This window comes from Danio rerio, chromosome 10 (genome assembly GCF_049306965.1).
Source record: "Danio rerio strain Tuebingen ecotype United States chromosome 10, GRCz12tu, whole genome shotgun sequence".
Classification (NCBI taxonomy): Eukaryota; Metazoa; Chordata; class Actinopteri; order Cypriniformes; family Danionidae; genus Danio; species Danio rerio.
In genome coordinates this window covers 41,188,432-41,214,020 of record NC_133185.1, presented here as the reverse complement: position 1 = coordinate 41,214,020, position 25,589 = coordinate 41,188,432, and the positions used below count along the sequence as shown (strand labels likewise).

General features: G+C 35.4%; 5 protein-coding genes across 23 annotated transcripts in view; 2 read left to right on the top strand and 3 right to left on the bottom strand.

Annotated features, from left to right (window-relative positions):
- or30bv1 (odorant receptor, family 30, subfamily BV, member 1) overlaps nucleotides 1–13,958 on the bottom strand; it is a 190,265-nt gene extending 176,307 nt beyond the window's left edge. For 5 of the 16 annotated variants that reach the window (XR_012385996.1, XR_012385995.1, XM_073914216.1 and 2 more), the window contains exons 1-3: nucleotides 13,887–13,935; nucleotides 12,479–12,536; nucleotides 11,512–11,552 (exon numbers count right to left, since the gene is read on the bottom strand). The gene's annotated coding sequence lies outside the window, so the exon portion shown is untranslated. Of the gene's footprint in view, nucleotides 1–11,511; nucleotides 11,553–12,473; nucleotides 12,537–13,729 lie in introns of all 16 variants that reach the window. The other 11 variants (XR_012386000.1, XM_073914221.1, XM_073914224.1 and 8 more) reach the window with 5 other exon arrangements.
- On the top strand, nucleotides 315–9,927 carry or42a4 (odorant receptor, family 42, subfamily A, member 4). 4 transcript variants are annotated; one of them, XR_012385771.1, is made up of 3 exons: nucleotides 345–1,598; nucleotides 7,290–7,375; nucleotides 7,486–9,927. XR_012385771.1 is itself a non-coding variant. In XM_005169151.5 (2 exons), the coding sequence occupies exon 2, from the start codon at nucleotides 588–590 to the stop codon at nucleotides 1,584–1,586; it is 999 nt and encodes a 332-aa protein (XP_005169208.1). In that variant the 5' UTR covers nucleotides 315–369; nucleotides 559–587; the 3' UTR covers nucleotides 1,587–1,851.
- Nucleotides 8,884–9,723, top strand: or42a9 (odorant receptor, family 42, subfamily A, member 9). The gene has a single exon (XM_021474217.3). It carries the CDS (start codon nucleotides 8,884–8,886, stop codon nucleotides 9,721–9,723), a length of 840 nt encoding a protein of 279 aa, XP_021329892.3.
- A 1,168-nt stretch (nucleotides 13,959–15,126) lies between the features above and the next one.
- coa4 (cytochrome c oxidase assembly factor 4 homolog) lies at nucleotides 15,127–17,208 on the bottom strand. Its single transcript, NM_001200036.1, has 2 exons — nucleotides 17,130–17,208; nucleotides 15,127–15,555 (listed from the first exon to the last, which is right to left on the bottom strand). Exon 2 carries the CDS (start codon nucleotides 15,552–15,554, stop codon nucleotides 15,300–15,302), a length of 255 nt encoding a protein of 84 aa, NP_001186965.1. The 5' UTR covers nucleotide 15,555; nucleotides 17,130–17,208; the 3' UTR covers nucleotides 15,127–15,299.
- A 2,230-nt stretch (nucleotides 17,209–19,438) lies between these two features.
- Nucleotides 19,439–20,404, bottom strand: or41a3 (odorant receptor, family 41, subfamily A, member 3). The gene has a single exon (NM_001128569.1). It carries the CDS (start codon nucleotides 20,402–20,404, stop codon nucleotides 19,439–19,441), a length of 966 nt encoding a protein of 321 aa, NP_001122041.1.
- Nucleotides 20,405–25,589: the final 5,185 nt, after the last annotated feature.

The window sequence follows — 25,589 nt, the reverse complement described above, 5'->3', positions numbered from 1 at the left end:
ATACCACAATCTCTCCAAAATACTGACATATAATTGCTGCTGTGGTTGTTTTGAGTGGTGCATGAAGCCATGATGATTGAAAATTTACAGTATGGGGTATTGTGGTCAGCAATATTGTCATACAAACATTCTTCAATTAATAAAGCATTTTTGGCTCTATTTTATTATTAAGTCTTTAATTTTATCATGGTTTACACATTCATCTTTTTAAAAATCTTTTATCTTCATTTCAACATAAGCCTACTCCCGCCCCCATTTACAGAAGTCTACAGGGATCAACGAACAAAAGTCCAAAGTACAACAGAACGATCAGGTATAAATATGTCTGCTAGCTGGTAGAATAAATCCATTCTGTCAGCATTGGAGAAGGTACAGTATGAACCATAGTATGAGTCTTTGATTCTGTATACTAATTTTGCTGCAGCAATGCAATAACTTTAATATTATTTCAATGTCAAACATCTGTTTATTCACTTTTGCTTATTTACTGTGGATGTAAGTTGAATCTCTATATGAGTTTGCGTCTAAGTTTATTTCTTAAACAGGTCTTCATTACAGGTGACACAAAGATCCAGACAGCAGGTGTCATGAGCTCCATGCAGTCAAACTCTTCTGCAAATGTGACCTTTGTTCGTCCTGCAACATTTTTTCTCAGTGGCCTTTCTAATGTTCCACATGCAAAATACTACTATGTGTTCTTGTCTTTAGTGTATGTTGTGACTGTTTTGGGGAATTCATTCATCATGTATATCATTTATTTGGCCCGCAGACTTCACACAGCCAAATACATTGCTGTTTTCCATCTGGCCTTTTCTGATCTGTGTGGAAGCTCGGCTTTGATTCCAAAAGTCATTGACACATTTTTGTTTGATCACCAGGACATTTCATATGAAGCATGCATGGCCAATATGTTTTTTGTGCTTCATTTCATGAATATGCAGTCTTTAACATTACTTGCTTTGGCTTATGACAGACTTATTGCTATTTGTTTTCCTCTACGATATCATGCCATTATAAACAAATCAGCAATGTTTCTGATCATCGGAGTGATGTGGATTTTTTCTGCGACCTTTTTTTCAGTAGTAGTTGGTTCGGTCAGCAGAATCTCTTTTTGTATATCTAATGTAATTGATACATACTACTGTGATTTTGCCCCGGTCTTTAGACTAGCTTGTAATGATAATTCTCTGCCTATTTTGATGGGAAAATTGTGCTTTGGCATTCTGATTTGCATGCCTCCAATACTCATTTTTGTCTCATATTTCTGCATTTCTCTGGCTCTTCTTAAGATTGCTCGTGGTGTTGACAGAAACAAAGCCATCAAAACATGCACCTCACATCTAATGTTGGTGGCAATTTTTTATCTCCCAATTTTAAGCAATAATATTGCATATGCAACCACATACATAAATCCAAATGCCCGGTTAATTAATAACTCTCTGACCCAAACAATACCACCCATGCTGAATCCCATCATATACACTCTGAAGACAGATGAGGTCATGCAGTCCATTAAAGAACTGTACAAACGCAGCAGGGTTTATGCTACTATGGAACGGAATAGGAAATGCCATGGAAGAAAATGAAATGATTTCAAGGTATTTGGAGCATTGCATTTCAAATGTTAGCTGTCTTCCATTATCTGCTTTTATCACCTCTGTCTTTTTGTATATGTAAATCTGTTATAATTTATATTGCCTTTTTTGAACTTTTTAAAAATTAACCAGAATATTTTCACTTGTCAGGGTGAAAAACAGTTTTGTGAAGAAGCTCTTTCACTGACCTGTGATTAAACTGAAACACAATGTTTGTATGTTATGGGATATACAGTATATATATATATATATATATATATATATATATATATATATATATATATATATATATATATATATATATATATATACACACACACACACACACACACACGCATGCGCACACACACACACGACACATTTAAATTTGTTTGTGTACAATCAATATTTTTATGAACACCTGTTGTTGATGTGTAGATTTGTTAACTACAAGTAAAGTGCTTTTGCTTATTGGACCCTTTACATTTTATAATGATGGCTTAACACCTAATGTCACATGTTGCATGTGCAAAATTATTATTGTGCATTTGATAGAAACAATTTACTATTCATAAGATAGTAATCATAAGCAAAAATTGAGAAGTAAATTTAGTGAAAAGAAGAACTTTGCAAGTGACCATATAGGCTGATCATATAGCCTTTTCTATTTTTTATAGCCTTCATATAGCCTTTTCTATTTTTTTTTAATTCACATGCATGAGATAGGCCTACTGTATTAATGGTGTTTTTCATTTAGGCATGGTTTATCTGATGAAAAGAAGTCATTCTCTATAGCTTATTTTCATATAACAGCAATTTTATGGTCATAATGTGTATTTTTAAATGGTTGCCAGTAATAATTTCATGAATATATTGTGTGCAAATTATTAATAGGAATCATCAGTTCAATTTTAAAACTTTATGAAATTAACTATGTTTATCTCATCAAAGAGCTGTCATGATAATCATTTATGATATATCAATAAAACAAATTATTCATTCATTCATTTTCTTTTCAGCTTAGTCCCTTTATTAATCTGGGGTCACCACAACGGAATGAACCACTAACTTGTCCAGCATATGTTTTACACAGTGGATGACTTTCCAGCTGCAACCCATCACTGGGAAACATCTATTCACAGTCATACACACACATAAGCTCCATCCCAAATGGCACACTATACAGTAATGCACTATGTACTTAAGCACTTACACACTCAACAGCATAGCACATGCATGTTGTATCGTTCCAAAAACACAAATGTTTTTTTACTAAGCTGAAATTCAACGTTTCCCGATTGATGTTTGCTGGTTGTCAAATTAGTCAAATAAATGACCAAACTACCCAATAACACCTCCCATGAGTTTAACCGCATTTACCATCGGGAGGCACTATAATCACGCTCATAGGAGAATTTTATAAAATAAAATAAAATAAGGCTGGCTGAATATGACAAGACGTAACAAGGACATTTAACAGCTAAAACTGCACTTAAAATCTTTAGGTGTAAAAAAGTGAACATAAGTAAGTAAAGTTAGTAAGTAAAACAAATTAAGATATTTTAAATGAAATCTGAGTTTTTGATTTGTTTAAAGTCTAGGAAATACCTAAAAACATCCTCACACTAATTTATATTTAGCATTCGTTTAGTTGTTTAAGCGTAAAACAAGATGAAAGACCGTTGTAACCACTAGTGCTGTCAGTAGCAACAGGTTAGCGCAGAAATTCCATTGAAAATACTGGGGTAAATAAACAGTTATATTTTAAAGACATGGCGGGGGAAATGGAATTGAATGCAGTGATTCTTGTCTGATCTGAGACTCACTTCATGTCGTATATGTAAAAGGCAGTGAAGATCGTTGATTTTTAAAGAAAAACAGGTTCACATGAAGGGGTGTCCCAATTATCTTTAGCTTGAAGGCATAAGGCTAAGGGGAAGAGCTAGATACCACTTGAAGCTGATATTTTTCAGGACCACACTCAAAACCAAGGGGTAAAAAAATGTCACCATCTACAATGGCACCATGGCTGCACACTGAAGGAGATGCACAAATTTGTATTTTTTGTCATTATGAATTATTACAACAGACAAGCATAAGTTTTAATACATTCATAACCTCGTTTTACCATCATGCTTCAACCCTCTACTGCAAGCTGTCACCATATGGCAACATGATACTGTGCAACAGTGGAACGTGCGATATTGCAATGGGTTAGCAAGCTAGCAAGGTCAGCTGTGAACTTTTAAGATGTAACAATAACAACATGAAAGCTAGTAATATAATGTTGATTACTTGTATGTTAATGACATTTGCATTATGGATGAAATCTAGTTTTAATGGCAATACTACTTTTGAATAGATACAGGGAACAGTGTATTAGTGAGCACCACCATGTTCTAGGGTAAGTGAAAGAAGAAAAGGACAGAACTGGCTCTTCATGCAGATGAAAGTGAGGGTGAGATGGGTTTTAGTGACCATGAGAATGATGCAGACTGGACATTTGATAGAGACAGTTCAGGTAAGTTAGCTCAGAGGCAGATAAGACAGGCGTAGTATAGTATATAGTATAATATATAAACATTTTTAGCTGGTAGCGCATCTGGATATATCAGACTTGTTATTTCTTTGTTAATATTTACTGGAGAAAATATTTATAATTACTATATGTTGTATACGTAATAATACAATATTATGCTGGTTTTTAAAAATATTCAGCAAAAAAGAAAGGAATAAATGAAAGCTGTTGGAATACGAGTTGTTGAAAAGTATGTATAAGGTGTCATTCATAAGTTCTGTGTTAAAGCTTATAATACTGCAACACCAATTAAATAATTTTAAACAACAAAATTATTAATTATAAGGAAAGTTTTAAATTAGAAATTTCTAAGTTGGATCCACTTTTGGACGTTGTTGCCATGGCAACATTTTATAAAGTACCTTAAAAAAATGAAAATTTACACTTCAAGTGTAACGATTTATCATAATGCGTACAGTAGAGGGTTAAAAAAATGCTAAAATAAAAAACGCTAATATTCACAATCTATTATTCATAATAATAACACTTGTATAGGTGTCCCACAACATTCTGTCACACGATAACACTCAAATACCCTGTCAGAAAAGTGTAGTGTCTGGAAATGAGCTTTTTACAGTGTAAAATGGTATACTGTTAATGTAGTTTTCTTGCATTTACATATTTATGGCCAGGGTGTGAATACACAGTACAGTTACAATCTTATTGCCACATTACATTGATAAGATAACGTGATATTGTTACCTTTAGTGATTTTTTTGAAGATAAGTTCCCAAAAATAATGCAACTGGAATAACTACAGCTGTCTTGATCGAGATCTCATATGAAGCAAGAGATTGCAATGACATAGTGACGTATATAGGTGTTGTAGTGGTGTCCCATTTCTTAGGGGTACACTTTAAAGCCCTTCCCCTTCACACTCTGTTTCAATGGCCAAGGGGAAGGGGTAGATATTGAATTTTGAACACCTGACATCACAATCTAAATCTAACCTAATATTAACGTCTTATGATTTTGTTTGCCTGCTGGGTAATAACTAGATGCATGTTAGATGCAGGATGTTAAGTTTACACACACACACATGCACAAATTACATTTAAATGCATCAGCTTTTTACAGCGTAAAGACTTTACTCATACTTTGAGTAATATTTACAACAGATACTTTTACTCTACTTGCACTACACTTTTAGGCAAATAATGGTATACTGGAGTATGGTATTTCAGTACTCTTTCCACCACTGGCTATCTGCCTGGACGGTGCCCCTATGAAAGGCAACATCCAAGAAAACTCTGCGGGTGGGCATCCCCTCGGAGATCCTGAGTGACTAGGGTATCCTGTTCTTTTCGTGGCTGATGGTGGACATCTGCCACCTCCTGAACAGGAGTGGACATCTGTGTATTATCCCCTAACAAACAAGCTCATCGAGAAGTCTAACCAAACCCTGAATACTAAAACCTTTTTCAAGATTGGTTGCACCTGTGTTAGGATTGATTAATTTTACTTAAAAGTCACTCAAATCAATGTTGTGTTGTAATCAATCAGCATTAAGTGACTACAGGGTTTGAAATCCACACAAACTTTTGTGCAGCCTATTTTTCAGTTTCAATTTATTTTCACACATCTCAGTACTGTAACACTACCTATTTCTGTCTGAAAAACATGACAATCTAGCGTTCTATAGAATCCAAACGGCATATCACTGTGATCTTCTTTTATAAAGAAAGAGCACATAATTATTCCACAGAGGGGTGGCCAAACTTTTGCATAAGGTGCGGTCACACCAGAGTTTGAGTATGCGAAATTCTGTCATATGGCTCTGCGAAAAGGGGCGGGATTAAACAAGATGATTATACATTTAAAAAGCAAGCGATTGCTCCATATTTTAAATTTCTGTCCAGAGAGGTCATGTTTTGATCCTTGATTGGTCTCACGCAGTCTAGCAGGTCAGAGTTCACCAAGCTAGAACTTTGCACCGCAACAACCTGTGAAACTTGACGCATGACCCTGCGTGTCCGGTCTGACGCATTCACGTGCGTATGAATGGAAGTCTATGAGAGGAAAAGCCCAGTATGACCGCAGCTTTAGACTGCACTTGGGCTGACATGGTGCAATAATACAACAAATAGAAAGATAGTGAGACTAAATGGTCAATCTAACTGTATTCTGACCACCACTGCTGACAAACACAATTTACAGATAATTTGTAATGGAAAAGTGAATCTAAAGAATGCTGTTTTAGACAGAGTAAATTGACTCCAAGGTTAATAACTACCATACTGCTGCTAAAACGCCAAGATCTCAGTGATAAAAAAAAAAAAAATAGTCTAAAATACTTAGTTTACTTTGACTACAACTAGACTTTAATGCACAAGATTTTTAGTTGACTTAATCTTGACTAAAGAACGGGATAAAAGCTGACTAAATATGATATAAGGTAATAAGGACATATAACATGGGACTATTCAAATTGAGTTGAAAATACATGACTAAATTAACACTAATTCACACATTGCTGAACACAGATCTACCTGTCAGCATGCTCAGCCTTAAATGAAGCCTGAACGAGGCACTGGAAAGTTGAATTGTTTGTTCATCCAAAAAATGAAAACTATGTTATTAATTACCCTTGTGTTGTTAAAAATCCCTGAGAACTTTGTCTTCGCAACCCAAATTAATATATTTTACAAATTGAGAGCTCCCGCATTCTCCACAGACAGAAAGGTCCCTGACTTTTAAGAAAAATATCATCAACAAAAAGTTACAAGAATTATTTTGTGCAAATAAACAAACAAAAATAATGACTTTATTCAACTGCTTCTTCTACCCAGTGTCCTTATAGTGCACATATTCATTGTGCAGTGACTATGCGAACACAAACTTTTGAATAAGCAATTTTGTTTTATATAGAGATGAAGGAAATATCATAGCTTGATATATTTATTTAAGGGAATTAACCCTTGAAATGCTTTGATTCCATGTTTGATGAACACTCTTTGCCCTTCGCCAATTTATGTTGTTTTGATATTAAATTATAGTTTTGCAAAAAGACACTTCCTTTTTTTTCTGTTTTTTTTTTTTTGCGCTTCCTATCTCTAGAGTAAATGTCACACATTAAACCGAGAAAATATGCATAGGGCTATCATTATACTTATTGAAATATTGCTCTGATTGGCCAGGTAACAGAGGTGTGGCATTGTTGGATAAAGGAGACAGAGACTGGTTAAAGAGACTGACACCTGTATTCAGTACATAAAGGGTTTGGGTAAGTTTAAAACTGGGCAATCTTCCTTAGGTTTATTCTGTGAGTAAACCAAATTGATCCTTCATTAACTGTATTATTATGTAACCCTTTGTTTCTGCTTTTCTGCAAAGACTGGATGGAAAAAATAATTTGAAAATGAGTCAAGACGTGTCTGGAAACAAGAACATTTCCTTTCAGCCTGCTGCACACTCTGGTATACCTCACATGAGATGCTACTGTATATTCCTGCTTATTGCGTACTCCATTTTATTTCTAGGAAACTACTGCCACACAATTAACATCATTGTAGACAGAAATCGCCAAACTACTAAACATACTGCTGTTTTTAATTTATCATTAACAGGTATTTTTGGAAGTATGACTGTTATCCCTCAGCAACTTGGTGCATTTTTGTTGAGGAATTGTTTGATCTTGTATGGATTGTGCATGTACATGTTATATGTTTCACTGCAGTCTTTAACTCTAACTATTAAGTCTTTTGACAGATTAGTACCTATGTGTTTTCCTTCGAGAAATAACATGACTGTGACTCACACATCAATGCTTGCTGCAGTTGGTTCTTCATGGACACTAGAACTAATACAAACATTTTTCACAAACAGACTTTCTTTTTGGAGAATCAGTGACCCAAATGTCACAGATGTTCTGTTTCAGGTGATCATCGTGTTTCCAGGTTTTTGTATTGCCTTTTCATACACATGCAGAGTTCTGACGATGTTCAGAATCAAAACCCCTACAAGATTATCAAAGAGCAATGAAGACATGTACTTTTCATTTAAGATTAGTGGCCGCATTTTGTGTCCAACTGTCTAACACCAATAACTATTCTTTCTCTCACTTGCGTGCTTTTTCCATTCATGGTAGATAAGTTAAGTGTGTAATGAGTGTGATTGTCTAAAAAAGAAAAAAAGGAAATACCATTTATGTTGCAGTTATTACAACAGCAGTTTTTTTTGTATGGAATACTTGTCAATTCATTGAAAAAGTTATTGTCATTAAACAATATAGACTATATTTTAAAATATTACAGAATAACTTAAAATAAAGGTGCTTGCTTTGTGTTCCTACAAATATTTAAAAAAAAAAGAAGTGCCTGATCCCTAAACTTGTGCCAGTCTGACTATGTTTATATGTTATACTAAATGTACATAGCACATTTCCATATTCGTAAAAAGTTCCATATTCAAATTACATTGAGATGCAGTGTACTGTATTTATACAACAAAAAAACTGTATAGGAAAGCTGGCTTGTAAAGACAAGGGTTTTGCCCTGAATCATAGTGCCAGATAATACTGACACTAAAATTTCAATTTTTATTTAGTCTGGTAACTAAAAACAGTTCTTTATCACAGGTAACACAACTGCCAACTTGACCACTGCAAGTGTGACCTATTTTCGTCCTGCAACATTCTTCATCAGTGGCTTTTCTAATCTCCCACATGCAAAATACTACTATGTGTTCTTGTGTTTTGTTTACTTTGTGACTGTTTTAGGAAATTCATTTATCATGTGTGTAATTTATATGTCTCGCAGACTTCACACAGCCAAATACATTGCTGTTTTTCATCTGGCTTTTTCTGATCTGTGTGGAAGCACAGCTGTGATTCCAAAACTTATAGACATGTTTTTATTTGGTCACCAGGAGATTTCGTATGAAGCATGCTTGATCAATATGTTTTTTGTATTTCATTTAATGAATTTACAATCTATGTCGCTACTCGTCTTAGCCTATGACAGACTGGTTGCTATTTGTTTTCCTCTAAAGTACCATGCAATCATTACAAAAAAATCTGTATCACTCATCTTAGGCAACATGTGGCTTTTTTCTATCTTTCTTTTTGCTACACTTGCAGGTTTAGTCAACAGACTGTCTTTTTGTAGATCGACTGTAGTCAGTAGCCATTTCTGTGATCACGGGCCTGTTATCAGCCTTTCCTGTAATAGTAATTTTATAAATTATCTCATGGCATATATTTCGTTTGGTCTTCTGATTTGCATGCCGATGCTACTAATAACCATCTCATATTGTTGTATTGCTGCGGCTTTATTTAAGATCGCTCATGGCGCTGATCGAATCAAAGCTATGAAAACGTGCACCTCGCATCTCATGTTAGTGGCAATTTTGTATCTCCCGATTTTAAGTTTAAATATAAAATCCATTGCAATATCTATTGATCTTAACTCTCGGATAATTAACAATTCTCTAACGCAAATACTACCACCTATGCTGAATCCCATTATATACACTCTAAAGACAGAAGAGGTCATGCAGGCCATAAAAGAAATGTACCGACGCCGTCGAAAGGTGAACACTATGATGGAACAAAATGTGAAACAGAGAAAATAAATATTATCATTTCACATTTTGCTGTTGAATGAAATGTCATGTCCTTTGTTATGTATAAATATCTGACAGTCTAAAGTTTAATGATTACAAACATTCAAATGAATAGGATTGGCTGTTCAGACATGATAAAATAATTGTGCAAATTTCCTATGTTATTAGAATTGGCAGTGACATCACATTGTTAAATTAAAAACATGTCATCAGAATCAGTGTGGCTCGTTTGTTGTGGCACCCATTGGCATCACAAACTCAGTTACACACACACACAAAATAATTTAGCACAATTTTAGGTATACTGCACTCAAAAGGGCATTCAATGTAATAAAGAGAGGAAGGTGAAATAAGTTCCAGGTGTGCATTTACCGCTCATTGCTGTGTGTGGTTGGGTAAAATGCAAAGCACAAATCTGGAGTACGCCGGTTCAAATTACATCAGTCACTTACCTTATAAAGCAAGTACACAAAGACAGGTCTGGTTCTTATTACATCATTCACTTACCTTATAGGCCAAATACACAAAGACAGGTCAAAACATAAAAAAAAAAAGTGATGAACAACATGTACTCAAATGAAACACAAATAACTTAACGCAGGAACAATGGCAGTGGTGTTGGGCTCAATACAATATTTAGAAAAGCATTCTTGAAATGCATATTGCTTCACAGATAGTAACAGAGAGCATGCACAATTTCCTGTTCAGTAGGCCAACATCTCTGCCAGTGAGTAAGATATAAGCTAACCTAAATAAGATAAACCTAAATCTTGATTAATTGAGCATTTTAACTCGCTTACGATTTAATTAGCGATTATTTTATTTATTTATTTATTTTTTTGCCCTCATTGTTTACTAACAGGTTTTGTATGCTCACATATTACAAGTGAGTGATTTCTGAATGAAGGGTGCATTACTTGATTTTAAAATAATTAAAGGAAACTGGAAATTAAAACATAATTGCCTAAAACAAATAGTCAGTTATTTCTTATAAAAAAGTGAAAACAAATAAATTAATGTTTTTTAAATGAAAAGTAGAAAATAAGCAGTATATCTTCTAAATAAAATAGCTCTTGTATATCCTGTAAACAATACTTTAAACAATGCATTTCTTGTATCTTCTGTAAACAAATATTTTAATATAAATAATAAATTTATTGTAATGAAAAAATATTCTGTCTCAAGCTTCCAATCATCATTAATGTAGTGCAAACATACCACGTGTAGTTACATTTTTTTAAGTGTGTGCAGGTATGCGACCGTGTAAAAGTTGCACCAGACCCTATGTGTGCGCCAGACACAGAACTATAAATCAGCCATAACAGAGTGAGGTCACATGACTCCACATACGGTAGGGAAATAATAAAAAAAAACTGACCTGGAAGAATAAGATTGAGTATATGTTCTAAATGTCGATTCCAATTACTTTTCGAACAACCACCCAGCCCTAGCAGGCCCTCTACTCGGCTTGCTTTAAATAATTTGACACATGGAAAAAAATAATAACTGGGGACCCCTGGTGTATACAGTACATTCTCTTTTTAAAGAATCTCTCTACTTTAAGATTCTTTTAGCCTGTCATACAGAATTTTTTATATCGGTAAAAAATATTGTACTAAAAATATCGGCAGTAACTAGCATTGTTGTTTGCTAACATTTCCAGATTTCCAACTGATTATTTTTAACTTGTGTTCTAAATGTCTTCCATATGTTGTAAACAAAAAATACAAAGTAAATGTCAAACTAAACTAAAGATTTTGATCATCCTGAAAAAAAAATTAATAAAAAATTACTTACCTTCTTGTTCAACTTTTCCTTCAACTGAAATCGCTGGCAAGCTGTGATAAAAGAACCAAACATCTAATTATGCATTTTTTAAAACCATACAAAAACCTACAAACCTACTGAGCTTAGCAAAATTACTTGAAGTGATAGTTCACTTAAAGATTTAAATGTATTCACTATATACTAACCCTCAGGTGGTGCCAAACCTTTCTGACTTTCTTCATTCTGTTGAACACTAAAGAAGATATTTTGAAAAAAGCTGAAAACCTTCAGGGCGACAAGGTGGCTCAGTGGTTAGCACTGTCGCCTCACAGCAAGAAAGTCGCTGGTTTGAGTCCCGGCTGGGTCATTTGGCATTTCTGTGTGGAGTTTGCATGTTCTCCCCGTGTTGGCGTAGGTTTCCTCCAGAAGCTCTAGTTTCCCCCACAGTTCAAATACATCCACTAAAGGTGAATTGAATAAACTAAACTGTTCATAAAGTATGTGTGTGAAAGAGTGTGTATGGACGTTTCCAAGTACTGGGTTGCAGCGGGAAGGGCATCTGTTGCTTAAAACATATGGTTGATAAGGTGGCGCTTCATTCCGCTGTAGTGACCCCTGATGAATAAAGGGACTAAGCTGAAGGAAAATGAATGAATGAAAATCTGTAACCATTAACTTATATTGTAGAAAAACAAACATGAAATGAAAATCACTAGTTACAGGATTTCAGCTTTCTTCTAAAATACCACCTTTTTTGTTCAACAACAAATAAAGTTTAACAGGTTTGGATCAAGCAAAGGCTGAGTAAATGATGGCAATTTTCAGCTTTCCGTGAACAATCCCTATAAAGTGCATGTTTGAGTAAAATAAAGGAAAACCAAAAAAAATGTATGCTTTAGACTTTAATTTATTTCACATTAGACTTTCTGTTGTATAACTTTTATGTTTTATAATAAACTGATTAATGAACTCAAAATAAATTAATTACTTACTTTACCTGACTGACTGCAAACACCTCCTGGTTATCCACCAACATCACAACTAGTGGTCATCAGCTAAAAAAAACAAACAAAAAAATGCATTAACAGTTTTTAAATGTCAAGTTAAACTATATTTAAACATTCAAATTTCTGATTCTGCTCAAAAGCTAATGTTTAGCAACTTTTGCCAATTGGTATGGCCATGAAGACCCAGAATAAGTGTATTGCTTTACTGACATACAACATAACAGTAATAGATTCTCAATTTAACATGCGCTTATCTGCAAGTCTGGTGGCTGATTTTCCAACTTTGGTCATTGATTGGTGTGGTTCAAAATTGAAGCATGACTCCAATTCTGCCATTTTAAATTAATGTGTAAATAATGAAATATAGCAAAAACTAGCATACACTTTAGAAAACATGGTGATAAAGCAATTACAAATTGTTTTAGGATTCTGATTGTGGATTGAATTTTATAGCAAAAGTATGTTAAATAATATAATGACATATTTGGCATTATGTTTCATTAATGCCAAATATGTCACTTTGATAATGCTAACTACATTGTCTGACCATAATATTAATACCTAATATACTGCAAATGAACCGTAGCCTGATCCTGAAAAACAAACATTGTGAAATAATCAGCAAGAACTAGTTACACACTTTTACTTATAAAATGGGCTCATGAATCAGTGTACAAAAAAAACAGTAAACAGTAAAGCTCTGTCTTCTTTGATTCAATTGGTTGGTTAGGGACTTTGAGATTTATAGTACTGTATATATATAAAGACAAATATTTTGGGGAATAATTTACCCATTTATAAATTACTTTGGGAGACATTTTTGCTTCTTTTTTTCTTCAATCCGCTTGAAAATGGAGGCGGGAGGTGTAGGCCTCTTTTGACAGGCCTATCATTACAGGGCACTTATACCTCATTTAACAGAAACCACAGTAGTAAAAAAATATATAAAAAATAAAACAACTTGATATTCACAGTGTCCTAAAAATGCCCATTGTGAACTGATGTATTTATACACATCACTGATGTTAGCGGTATCATTTGTTAGAAGGCCTTAACATGATGTTAGCTCGTATTTTAGACTTGGCAAGTCCTTTGAAGTAGTAATGTCTTGAACACTGGAGTATCAGTTGTTTCACAAAATATAAAGAAATTGAAACGTGAAGGTAATGTTATATCTATTTATATGCATTATTTTTTAACTATTCACTAAGAAATATTGTAAAATATGCTGACACACTCACTCTTCTTTGAAAACGCTCGTTTTAGTCCTTATAAATGCACACTTTCGATTAGAACGATAAAATATGACGACAATATGATAACTTCATATTCCTTGAGTAAGTAATAATCATTATTATTTTTACAAAACTCCAGTAAAAATCATGACAGTTTACGTACTTGAGTCTTACCTCTCCCCTTTCTAACGTGAAATGGACGCAGGCTTCCCGCTGAAATATGTAAACTCCGCCTACTTTAAGTTGATTGGCCATCTCAGATCACCTTGTAATAGGTAGCCTAAAAAGTGCCTTTATTCATTTATTTATTTTTTATTCACAGAGTGCTGCACAGTAAATTTCCCTTTTGTCTATTTTTTTTTTTATTTAACGTTGAATTTCTAAAAATATTAAATAAATAGCACAAGCTTTTGTAAAATTTAGACATACTATTGTTTTCTGGATAGATTGTTACCTGATTGTGACCAATTAACCTCACAAAAACAACCACAAATCAATTTTACTTGTTGTTTTCCCTAAACGATTGATTTAAACCTGTTTAAGAAAATAAAAACACAGTTAATCTATGAATCGATTAAAGAAGCCTTCATGTGTGCTGGTCAAAATGATCATGTAAATTGGCCAAAACTTGAATAATATATATATATATATATATATATATATATATATATATATATATATATATATATATATATATATATATATATATATATATATATATATATACACACACACACACACACACAAAACAATTGCAAATATTTTATTGGAAATATAGTATACTATGTGCAATTATCACAGATATAGGGATCTGCATTGAGGAAAGCAGAAAGTGGTTTAAAGCACCCTTCAATAAAAGAAAGTGATTCTTTAACAAAAATAAATTCAGTTTTTATTTAAAAACAAAATAATAATGTGCAAAATAGCAACATGTTCAACAAAGATGAACTTCCAGCAATAGCTTTATGTGACGATTTTCAATTTCATAAGGTTCCTTTTACAGCATCGGTGTTGTAATGCAATTTAAATACAATCCGTTAAATAGACTTAAGCATTCATTTGGTTGTTTAAACGTAAAAAGAGACGAAAGACCAGGCACCGTCATTAGCAGCAAACTAGAGCAGAAAATCTGGGGTAAAATTAGTTTTAATATTTAAAAGTCATGGCAAGGAAAAATATAATTAAATGCTGCAATTCTTCTTTGGTCTGATACCCAATTTATGTAGCATCTCAGCCAGGCAGCGAAGATCGTTGTTTTTTTAAAGAAATCAGATAACACTTAAAATACTTAAACGCAGCAATTTTGTATGGGATGACGATCAGATCTGACTGACAGAAATTAGGTCAGTGTGCATATACTCCATTATGCCATTGTGAAAAAAAGACTAATATACACATCTTTAAAAGATTAAGGTTTAATATCCAGCATATGAAAATAAAAGTCATTTGTTTATTGACAACAAAAAAAAGTTTTGTTTTGTTTTATTTAGTGAGAGAAATTCCTGACACTTCATTTTGTTCGGAAATTGAGATGAACATTTTATTACAATAATACACTGACTGGGAGGCCTGTGTGTCAGACAGACTCTGTGGCTGAAGTCTTTTGCTTCAGCAGCTGCTCTTTGCGAGTGTTCTGGTAGGCGCTCATGCACTCCTTAAACTTCAGAACCTCAGTCTGACACTTTCTCCAATCCTGATGCTCAGCCATACAGTCCAGCAGTGTGTAGTGCAGCTCAGCACAGCCCGTCTTGGAGATCATCGTGTCCACTGGATCTTCCTCATCTTCACTCCTGCTGCGGTTGTGTGGCGATGAAGGAGGAGCAGATGCCATCCTGTCAGAAAAAAAAAGTAAAAAAAAAAAAAGTGTGTTTCACAATACAAAACAAAAAACACTGTGCGGTGTTTGCATGTTCTCCCCATGTTGGTGTGGGTTTCCTTCAGGTGCTTCGGTTTCCAAAGACATGTGCCATAGGTGAATTGAATAAACTAAATTGGCTGTAGTGTATATGTATGGATGTTTCCCAATACTGGGTTGCCACTGAAAGGGCATCCGCTGTGTAAAATATAAGCTGGAAAAGTTGTCGGTTCATTCCAGATGAATAAAGGGACTAAGCTGAAGGAAAATTAATAAATGAAACACTGTAAATACACTGTGTTTGTGTGTGTGCATTTGACGTCACAAGCACCATCACCCCAATTTTATCCTCCTTACACTGGCTGCCTGTTAAGTTTCGTATTGAATCTAAAATATTGCTTCTTACCTATAAAGCTCTGAATAATCTAGCTCTGTTTATCTAACCAACCTTCTGTCTCGCTACAATCCAGCTCGCTCTTTAAGATCTCAAAACTCAGGGCTTCTGGTATTACCTAGAATAGCAAAGTCGAGTAAAGGAGGTCGAGCCTTCTCCTTTATGGCTCCTAAACTCTGGAATAGCCTTCCTGATAATGTCCAAGGCTAAGACACACTCTCTCCTTTATGGCTCCTAAACTCTGGAATAGCCTTCCTGATAATGTCCAAGGCTAAGACACACTCTCTCAGTTCAAAACTAGATTAAAGACCTATCTGTTTAGTAAAGCATACACTCAGTGCATCACTTAGCAGTATGATACATGTATGTGCTCCACACAGAATTCTACATCTTGTTTATATACACTATGAACAGCAGCTACGCTAATTATTCCATATATTCCATGTTCTCCCTAAGTTTGCAGGGGGTTCCTCCGGTGCTCTGGTTTCCCCCACAGTCCAAAGACATGTGGTACAGGTAAATTGGGTAGGCTAAATTGTCCGTAGTGTATAAGTGTGAATGAGTATATGTGGAAGTTTCCCAGACATGTGTTGCGGCTGGAAGGGCATCCGCTGCGTAAAAACGTGCTGGATAAGTTGGCGGTTCATTCCACTGTAGCAACCCCGGATTAATAAAGAAACTAAGCCGAAAAGAAAATGAATGAATGAATGACATATATGCAAATCACATATTTGGCATATAAGATTTTTTTATATTGCTATTTTTATTTTTTAATACATTATATTTTGTAGTTTATGTTGAAAAAAAAAACAAGGACAGTTCACATATGTTACATTAACCACATGAGTCACAAAAATGTTCAAATCTATTAGCTGTAATTTATTAAACCTGTCCACTGGTGGCTATTTTGTTATTGACACTTTTATATTTAAGGATGAATACAGCATGCACTCAAAAAATGAAAGATAAGATTATCAGTAGCATAAAATTGTTGTTTGAAATAAATGTTGAATATATGTCAACTTAAATGGAAGCTGATACTGAACTGAAAGTGCAAACGAGTGAGTCTTCAGGCAGTAAAAAGCGGATTAGATATTTTTTCACCAGTCTGTGCAACAAAACTGTAAAATGTGTAATAATTAATTAAACAAACTTGCCTTTGCTATTTCTGAAGATGTCACGAGCTTTCTTCAAGCTCTTATAACTAGCCGTCCGGACACATTTCACATCATGAACAGGAAATGTGTTACATTTTTAAAGGTCCGAGTAAATTTATCAACCCAAGCAACATTAAGAAAGATGTAGTTACAAATGTCAGCCACAAGATGCCAGTGTTGTGTCACACAATTGCAATGATCAAAAGCTTGTTGATTTGATATGGCCATGACTCGTTTAATGAATAAAGTCCATCTACTTTCTAGTAAGTTTCTTATTTGTTGTTGACTGAGACTCTTACTTGCATTAATTTTCTAAACTAATATGGCTCAGCATAAAAAGGAGAAAAACAGACTGTTCACAGACTGCTGAGCTGCTGAATTCGTATTAGATGAGTCCATGTCATTCATTCATTTAATCATTTGTTCATTTGTTCGTTTTCTTGATGGCTAAGTCCCTTTATTAATCTGGGGTCGCCACAGCAGAATGAACCGCCAACTTATCCAGCATATGCTTTTTACGCAGCGTATGCCCTTTCAGCTGCAACCCATCACTTGGAAACATCCATACACTCTCATGCACACACACACATACGGTCAATTTTAGCTTACCCAATTCATACACCACATGTCTTTGTGGTGGGTAAGCACAGAAAAAAATAAGGTTGTTTACACATGCATTATTTGGCTCAGAGAGAACAATTCTCCTACCACAGCTATGCTGATGACACTCAGATCTACTTAGCCTTACTATCTAATGATTTCAGCCTCATTGGCACCCTCTGCCGGTGCATTGATGAAATGAACAGTTGGATGTGCCAAAACTTTCTTCAGTTAAACAAAGAAAAAACTGAAGTCATTGCATTTGCGAACAGAGATGAGGGTCTCAAGGTGAATGCGTACCTTGGCTTTAAGTATCAAACAACAAAAAAAAAAGGTCAAGAGTCTTGGTGTGACTCTGGAGCCAGATATGAATTTCAGTAGTCATGTCTAAGGAGTTAGTAAATCAGCATTCGATCATCTCAAAAACACTGCAAGAATCAGATGCTTTGTTTCCAGTGAAGACTTAGAGAAACTTGTTCATGCTTTAATCAGCAGCAGGGTGGATTACTGTAACGGCCTCCTCACTGGTCTTCCCAAAAAGACAGTCAAGACAGTTGCAGCTCATCCAGAATGCTGCGGCCAGGATTCTGACCAGAACCAGGAAATCAGAGCACATCAAACCATATCCTTCGGTCTTCACACTGGCTCCCAGTTCAGAATAGATTTTAAAGTATCACTACTTCTCTATAAATCACTAAATGGCCGATGACCTCAAAATATCACAAATATGACTGAATACAAACCCAACAAATCACTCATATCATTAGGATCAAATAAATTAGAAATTCTAAGACTTTATTCCAGGCAGGGTGAATCCGCCTTCAGCTACTGCACCTCCTCTTGCAGGAATCAGCTTCCAGAAATGATGATAGCAGAATAGCAGATGTGTTCCAACATTAGGCACATTAAAATCAACTCATCTGCTTAGCTGTGCCTTAACTGAATGAGCACTGTGCTGCGTCCCACAGATCTCACTATTATGTTTTTCTTTTTTTCCACTCTTTTATAACTCATTTTAACACGTTTTAATCTGTTTTATCAGTTTTAATAATTAAAATAAAATGATTTTATTGATGTTGATTTTATTGATGTTTATGTAAAGCACTTTGCATTACCATTGTGTATGAAATGTGCAACATAAATAAACTTGCCTTGCCAAGAAGTGAGAATCCCACAAAATTAGTTACAATATATATTTTAAAAACCTACAAAATGAACTGCGGAAACTTTGGGTTGTGTTCTTTATTACCAAAATTGTGAAAGTTCAACCAACAGAAAAGGGGAAACACTTTACAGTAAGGTTGTATTAGTTAATTAATGCATTTATGTACATGAATAAACGATGAATAATACATTTATTACAGTACTATGTTAGTTAATGAAAATACAAGTGTTCATTGTTCACTTCACAGTGCATTAACTAATGTTAACAAGCATGCATTTTAATATGAATAAATGCTGTACAAGTATTGTTCATGATTAGTTCATGTTAGTAAATACCTTAACTAACCTTTCTAATGAAATCTTGTAACGTGACCAGAAAAGTACACTCAGTTTTACAAGTTAACATCAAAGCAGAATTGTGAATTAAAATAGATGCAGTATTACTGAAACAATCCAATTTAAAATAACCACAAAATAACAGAAGCAGAAAGATAACAATAAATAATCCCACACAATTTACACTTGAGTCACTGTCGCGCTTTACATTAATGTACATTTTTAAGAGGATGAACAGACAATCTCAGGTTTAATAAAGAAACAATCTTGCTTCGAATCTCCTTAGTTTTCAGTGAGTAGATAACGGGATTTGCGCAGGGTGGGAGAACAGATGACAAAGACAAACACACTGTTCTTACACTCGGGTTTATAATGACTCCAAAAAATCCAAGGCTGAAGATAATCGCAATAGGAAAAAAGTATAGAGACACTAAAATGAGGTGCTCAGTGCATGTGGCCAGAGCCTTAAACCGGCGCTGATTGTTATTCATTCTGAATACAGCATACAGAATAAACATATATGTCAGGAAAATAAAACACAAAGGTACAGCCAAAAAGAGTATAGATAATATAGTGGCAAAGTTCCACTGAGATGTCGTGTTGCTGCAAGCAACTCTTAAAACAGGAGCGTAATCACAAAAATAGCTGTTGACCTGGAGAGAGCCACAGAATGAGAGAGCTGGGATGGATAAAGTGCCGTATAGTGATATACTAAAAGAAAGGAACCAGCTTACACAGATAATATAAGTCATTCTGGTGTTTGTGTTTATGGATTCGTGTCTTAAAGGAAAGCAGATGGCAATGAACCGGTCATAAGAGAGAATACACAGGGAAAGTGTCTCTAGCTCTAAAAACGTATAGTAAGTGTACATTTGCACAAGACACAGCTTGAACGGCATAAAATTGTCAAGAACGATGTAAATCTTAATCATGCCAGGCACCAGAGAAGTGCTGAGAATAAGATCAACCACAGCCAGATTACCAACAGCCATGAACTTTGGCACATGCAGACGCTGATCATAGACAATAATGGACATCAGAAAGACATTGCATATGACTGTGATCACATACAGCACGGTGAGGAACATGACATAGACATTACTGTAAGGCACTGAACTCAATGCGACAATGTAAAATCCTGCAGGCTGTATGATGGAGCTGTTGATGTTTTGCATTGCTTTATATCCTTTAAGGCCTTCGCTGAGGTGTGCCTTCGCTGCTACAAAACACACATGACAGCTTGTGCTTTACAAATGATCACACAGGCCTTCATTACAGGATGCAACAAGAAAAATAACAATGAAAGATACACTTGTTACAATGATTGCTGTAGTCATACATACACTGAATGAAAACAAACCACACTGTTGTCTTCGCTGCAGTTTTCGTCTCTGCTTCACATTCTGGGGTCGCTGTGAATCCTGGGTGTTAAACAGAGAACCTATGGGCAATTTATTGTCCACTTTTTCCTCCAGAGGAGTCATTAGACAGGAAAAAAGCACCAACATCTAATAGTCTTCAGAGAAAAGACATTCATTAGCATGTTTAGCTACACCATTGTCAGGTTATTAATAGTGATGCTAATTATCTTACTGTAGGTGTCACTAATTAGTCATTTTGTTTTTTGAGTTGGTGAGAATATTGTACAGCAACGAAATCTCCTAAACGCAAGATCACATTAGACAGAAACTGCTGTAACAACAAAATGAAACGAGAAAAGCTCAAACATATTTAAAACAATAGTCCAGAAAAACAAACGAAAAGCGCTTAGGGGTAACTCAAATTTTGGTCGGTGCTCTTTGGGTAAGGGATTCATTAAAACAACAACAGGAATCAGTCCAAGGCACTCGAAAAATGTGGAAAACTTAAAGGTTCAGGACACCCTGGAGAACTTTTTTTTTTATATATTAACAGATGTGTGTGTGTTGAGCATCAGTTAAGACAATGTTAGCACCTGTCAGCTTTAATTGTGGGGAAAACTGGATAATTTTGAGCTTTTGTCAGCTAATTTCAGCTTCCGGGTTTAAAATGATTTTTGGGGCGGGATCAAAATCGGCGACGTAGCGCAGTACTGCAAGTGCAATGATGACGCGTCGGTTTCTCATTATTATTCATAGCAGAGTTTTCTTATCCTATGAGAAGAGCTGGCTGCTTAATTATTCATGAGAGCACGTGCTTTCCGAAGACGAGACAGACCTGCCAGTTTCAAGCAAGCTGTGAGACACAGACCAACGGCACATAGCCGTTCATGAAGGCTCGTATGTGTTTGTTTCCATAATCCACGGGGTTTGTTGCATGGTTTTTCCCCACGATCCTGTCAGGGCCGATCATCCATCAAAGCTGTGTGTGTGCTGCAAGCATTTTTGTCGGGGGAGCAGTGCGATAATTGGAGAATGGCGGACGCTGTCTTTCATCAGGAGTTCGTTCACATTCAGACACATCACCGTGCTGCTGTGTTTGCCTAAATCCTCTATATTACCAGCAGGGCTAATGGTTAAAATAGGCACGTCAGGAGACCTGCTGCACTGAGTCTGCATTCAAGATCTATAATTTAGACCCGGGGATCGAGGGAGAATCCTCATTTATAGTGTTTACATGAACACACTTATCTTTATAATGATATAAATTGTGGTTATGTGTATATGTAATTACGAATAACAAATGTAGAAGAGAATTAAATTACTGTTTATTTCTTTGCATTTTAACTTTGTGAATTATAAACACATTCGTCTCCTCACGGTTTGTGTCTCAGTTTGTGAGAGCTAACTGTCAACAACAGTTATTCGCTCCCCTTCTCCCCAGGCCACGCCCACTCCTGCCCGATGCTCGCGGAGCTCCACGCCCATTAATCATGCATCTTTTGAAAAAATTCTGAAGTAGACTTTGACCGAAAGTGGGGGGTGTCATGGCCCTTTAAAAAGCCTTTATTCACATGGCTAAATCTTAAAAAAACAAAATAACTACGTGTTTCGGCAAGAATCTGCCTTCATCAGGGTAAGCTGCGGTCACACTGGGCTTTTCCTCCCATAGTCTTCCATTCATAGGCACAGAGAATGCGTCAGATCAGAAACGAAGGGTCATGCGTTAAGTTTCGCAGGTTGCTGCGGTGCAAAGTTCAAGCTTGCTGAACTCTGACCTGCGAAATCGCATCACTAGACTGCGTGAGACCAATCGAGGATGAAAACATGACCTCTCTGGACAAAAATGTAAAATATAGAGCAATCGCTGGCTTTTTTAAATGTCTAATCATCTTGGTTAATCCCGCCCCTTTTCGCAGCACAAACTCTAGTGTGACAATAGCTTAACAGTGATCAGGCGCGTCGAGTCTACAGTCACACCACAAAACCTAAACCTGCTGTCCCGGGAGAGAGCCCTGAGCTCAAGGGATCCTCGAGCCCAGGGCTCCCCCCCTTTTTGCAGGGCGAGTGGAGATTGAGTTCAGGTCTATCTCAAACTCCCCCGCTGCTGAGGCCAAGGCGAACTTCCTGAGAGTAAGACATTATAAAAAAGGTTTAGGCTTATTTTATCTATAATATAGAGCACATTTGGATGGTGGGAGGAAACCGGGGGAAACCCACGCAGACACGGGGAGAACATGCAAACTCCACACAGAAATACCAGATGGCTTAGCAAGGACCCAACACCATTGGTATTCTTGCTGTGAGGCAACAGTGCTAGTCACTGGTCCACCGTGCCGCCCATTCTGGATGAAGGAGGAAGAAGGGGAGGAGGGGGGTTTCTTCCAGACGAAGATAGTAGTAGAAAGGAAATGAGGATATATATAGTGATTTGGGGTCCTTTGATTGGAGGATCATGAATAGCTAATGTGGACCAGCTGGGTCAATCATGAGCACATGCTCCTCTCGAAATTAGTTTAAAATTAAACTTCACTTAAACACAATGGTAAAATAAAATGAGTCTTAAATTCTGGATTTGGAGGCTTTCTACCACGAATGAATGGATGCGGTCTGTTGTTGGAGTGATGTTTCTCCAGAGATGTCTGATAATAAAGTTGAATTAACTTTAGACTCATTTTATTTTACCATTGTGTTTAATTTAGGTTTTGTGTATCAGCAAAAGACTATCGTTTCCCAAGCTCTGCTTACCATTCAGTCCATCTGCCAACTTTTTGAAAGACCTCAGGGGAAGATTGAGCTTTTCCTATGTATACTTTAGCACACCAAAACATAATTTCCAAAGAGGTACAGTACCTAATTGTTATTTTTATTGTATGTTAATTTGTATTATTTTTTATATTTATATAGATAATTTGTAGTCTCTTTTAGAGTATTAGGGTCAGTGTGAGGGCTTTTTAGGGCCTAATTGAGGGCTGCAGGGCTACCATTAGGGGGAAAATGTTTTGCCAATGAGCAAACTGTCTGGGTAAATAATCTTTAAATATTCATAATCATTCAATAATCATTAATTCGGTTAAACATTCTGAATGGACTTTTAGTGCAAGTCTTTTTAATGACGAAATAATGCAATTAATGTATAATGTGTTTAGTGGAGGGGTAGTGGAGGAGACAAGGGGGTTCACTATTGCTCTTAATATCTTGGTTTGTAGAATTATTATTTTTTAATTATCATAAAGCCTGCTTTTGTAAATAGGGAAGAGTGGGGACAGTTGCAACACTTTTTGCACTTCAGTTTTTCAAAGACTAAATTTTAAAATAATAAACCCACATCTATCAGACACCCAGCCACATTGTCATATTATGTGTGCATATGATATGTATGAAATATGCAGAATTTAAACTTGAACAGACAAAGTCAAATGGTGCAACTGACTCCAAGCATGGGGACAGTTGCAACAAGACAGTTGTATCATTCATTAAAATGAAATAATCAAAAAAAAAAAAAAAAAAAAAAAAAACTTAACACATCAGGTTGGATTTTATTGTTATTTGTTTTGGTAAACAGACTAAATGTAAATGAGTTATGGTTAAATATTGCAACTGTCCCAACTCTGTCAGCCATGATTAAACTTTCTATGCTAGGTAGAGACAATAGGTTTAAGATATATATACTTGTTTTAATCCAAGAAAAAGTTATTTAAAATATGCAAAATAATGATATTTCATAAAAACAAATTAGACAGTATGAAAACATTTCTGAACATAATAAAAAAACTTTTTTTTATTTATTAATTAATAATTTATTTATTTTTTTAACCTCAAAATGTGTTTTATACTGAAGCAATGGTCACATATGGCTGATTTATTTTAGATTGAAGAAGGGCCTAAATAAGAATATGTAGTATGAATATCTTCACTCTATTTCCTGAATGGAGGAATAAGTGTTGTTGCAACTGTCCCATGCTGCAACCATCCCCACTCACCCCTACTCCTGAATTCAGTCTTATCAGAAAAAAATAAAACATTCTTACAACCTGTTTAGAAAAATATTAGCCTGCCTTTTGCCCTGACATGTTCATTTTTGGTTGTGTCAGCCCTGAATTTTCCTTGTTTTTTGACCATCTTCATATAGACAAATTACCAACCTACATCCCACATGAAGTCACACGGGTTCCCAGTTGCAAAAAGAGACCGGTTGCAATAGTTAACATGTCGTGTTGTGCAGTAGGATGCCAAATTCAAAAGTCCAAAAATAGAAAACGTAACTTTTACCATACATCACACTGCTTTAATGCAGACTGCAGACGTCTTTGGCTAAAATTAAGGTCAAGTTGGTTTTATATTCACACATTCATTCAGTGACCACTTGTGACACACTCCCTATATTGTTTACCACAGCACTTTGAATATCCGGTCTGAAATAACCTGCAAGTGTGACTTGAAAACAACATTAACACTGTTTATTTGACTGTGAACAATGTTGTACTTTGATAGTCATTGGCTGCTAGTATGATTTAGCTATTTAGAGTTTGCATATAATTTTATGAAATTATACATAACTTTTATGAAATTCTATTATTAAGGAGAACGTCCGAATGTGCGAATATAATACCAACTTTACCTTTATGTGTAAGTTCACATACCCTGCTGTACAGGTGTAGTTTGCTATCAAAAAGCAGTCGTTTTGCTTGTTGATGATTAATTCAGGCCTTCTACAGTTCCGTCTTCTTTCCTTGTCTTTGGTTTGGCAGAACCTCGGTTTTTAGCACTACATAATTTTAAATCTGGTAATCATGGAACATTATTTCTTGCACATGACCACACAGAACAACATTGTAGACATCCACTTGTAGGCCTTTAACTTCTCTCTTGTTAAAACACTTGAGATTGTATATTTGGGACTGGATGCTTGGCCATTTCGTCTTATCCAATATCTGTTGGGAGGGTGCTATCGCAAATGGACCTGTCAGACGAACACTGCTTACTTTAACGGTAATCTTGC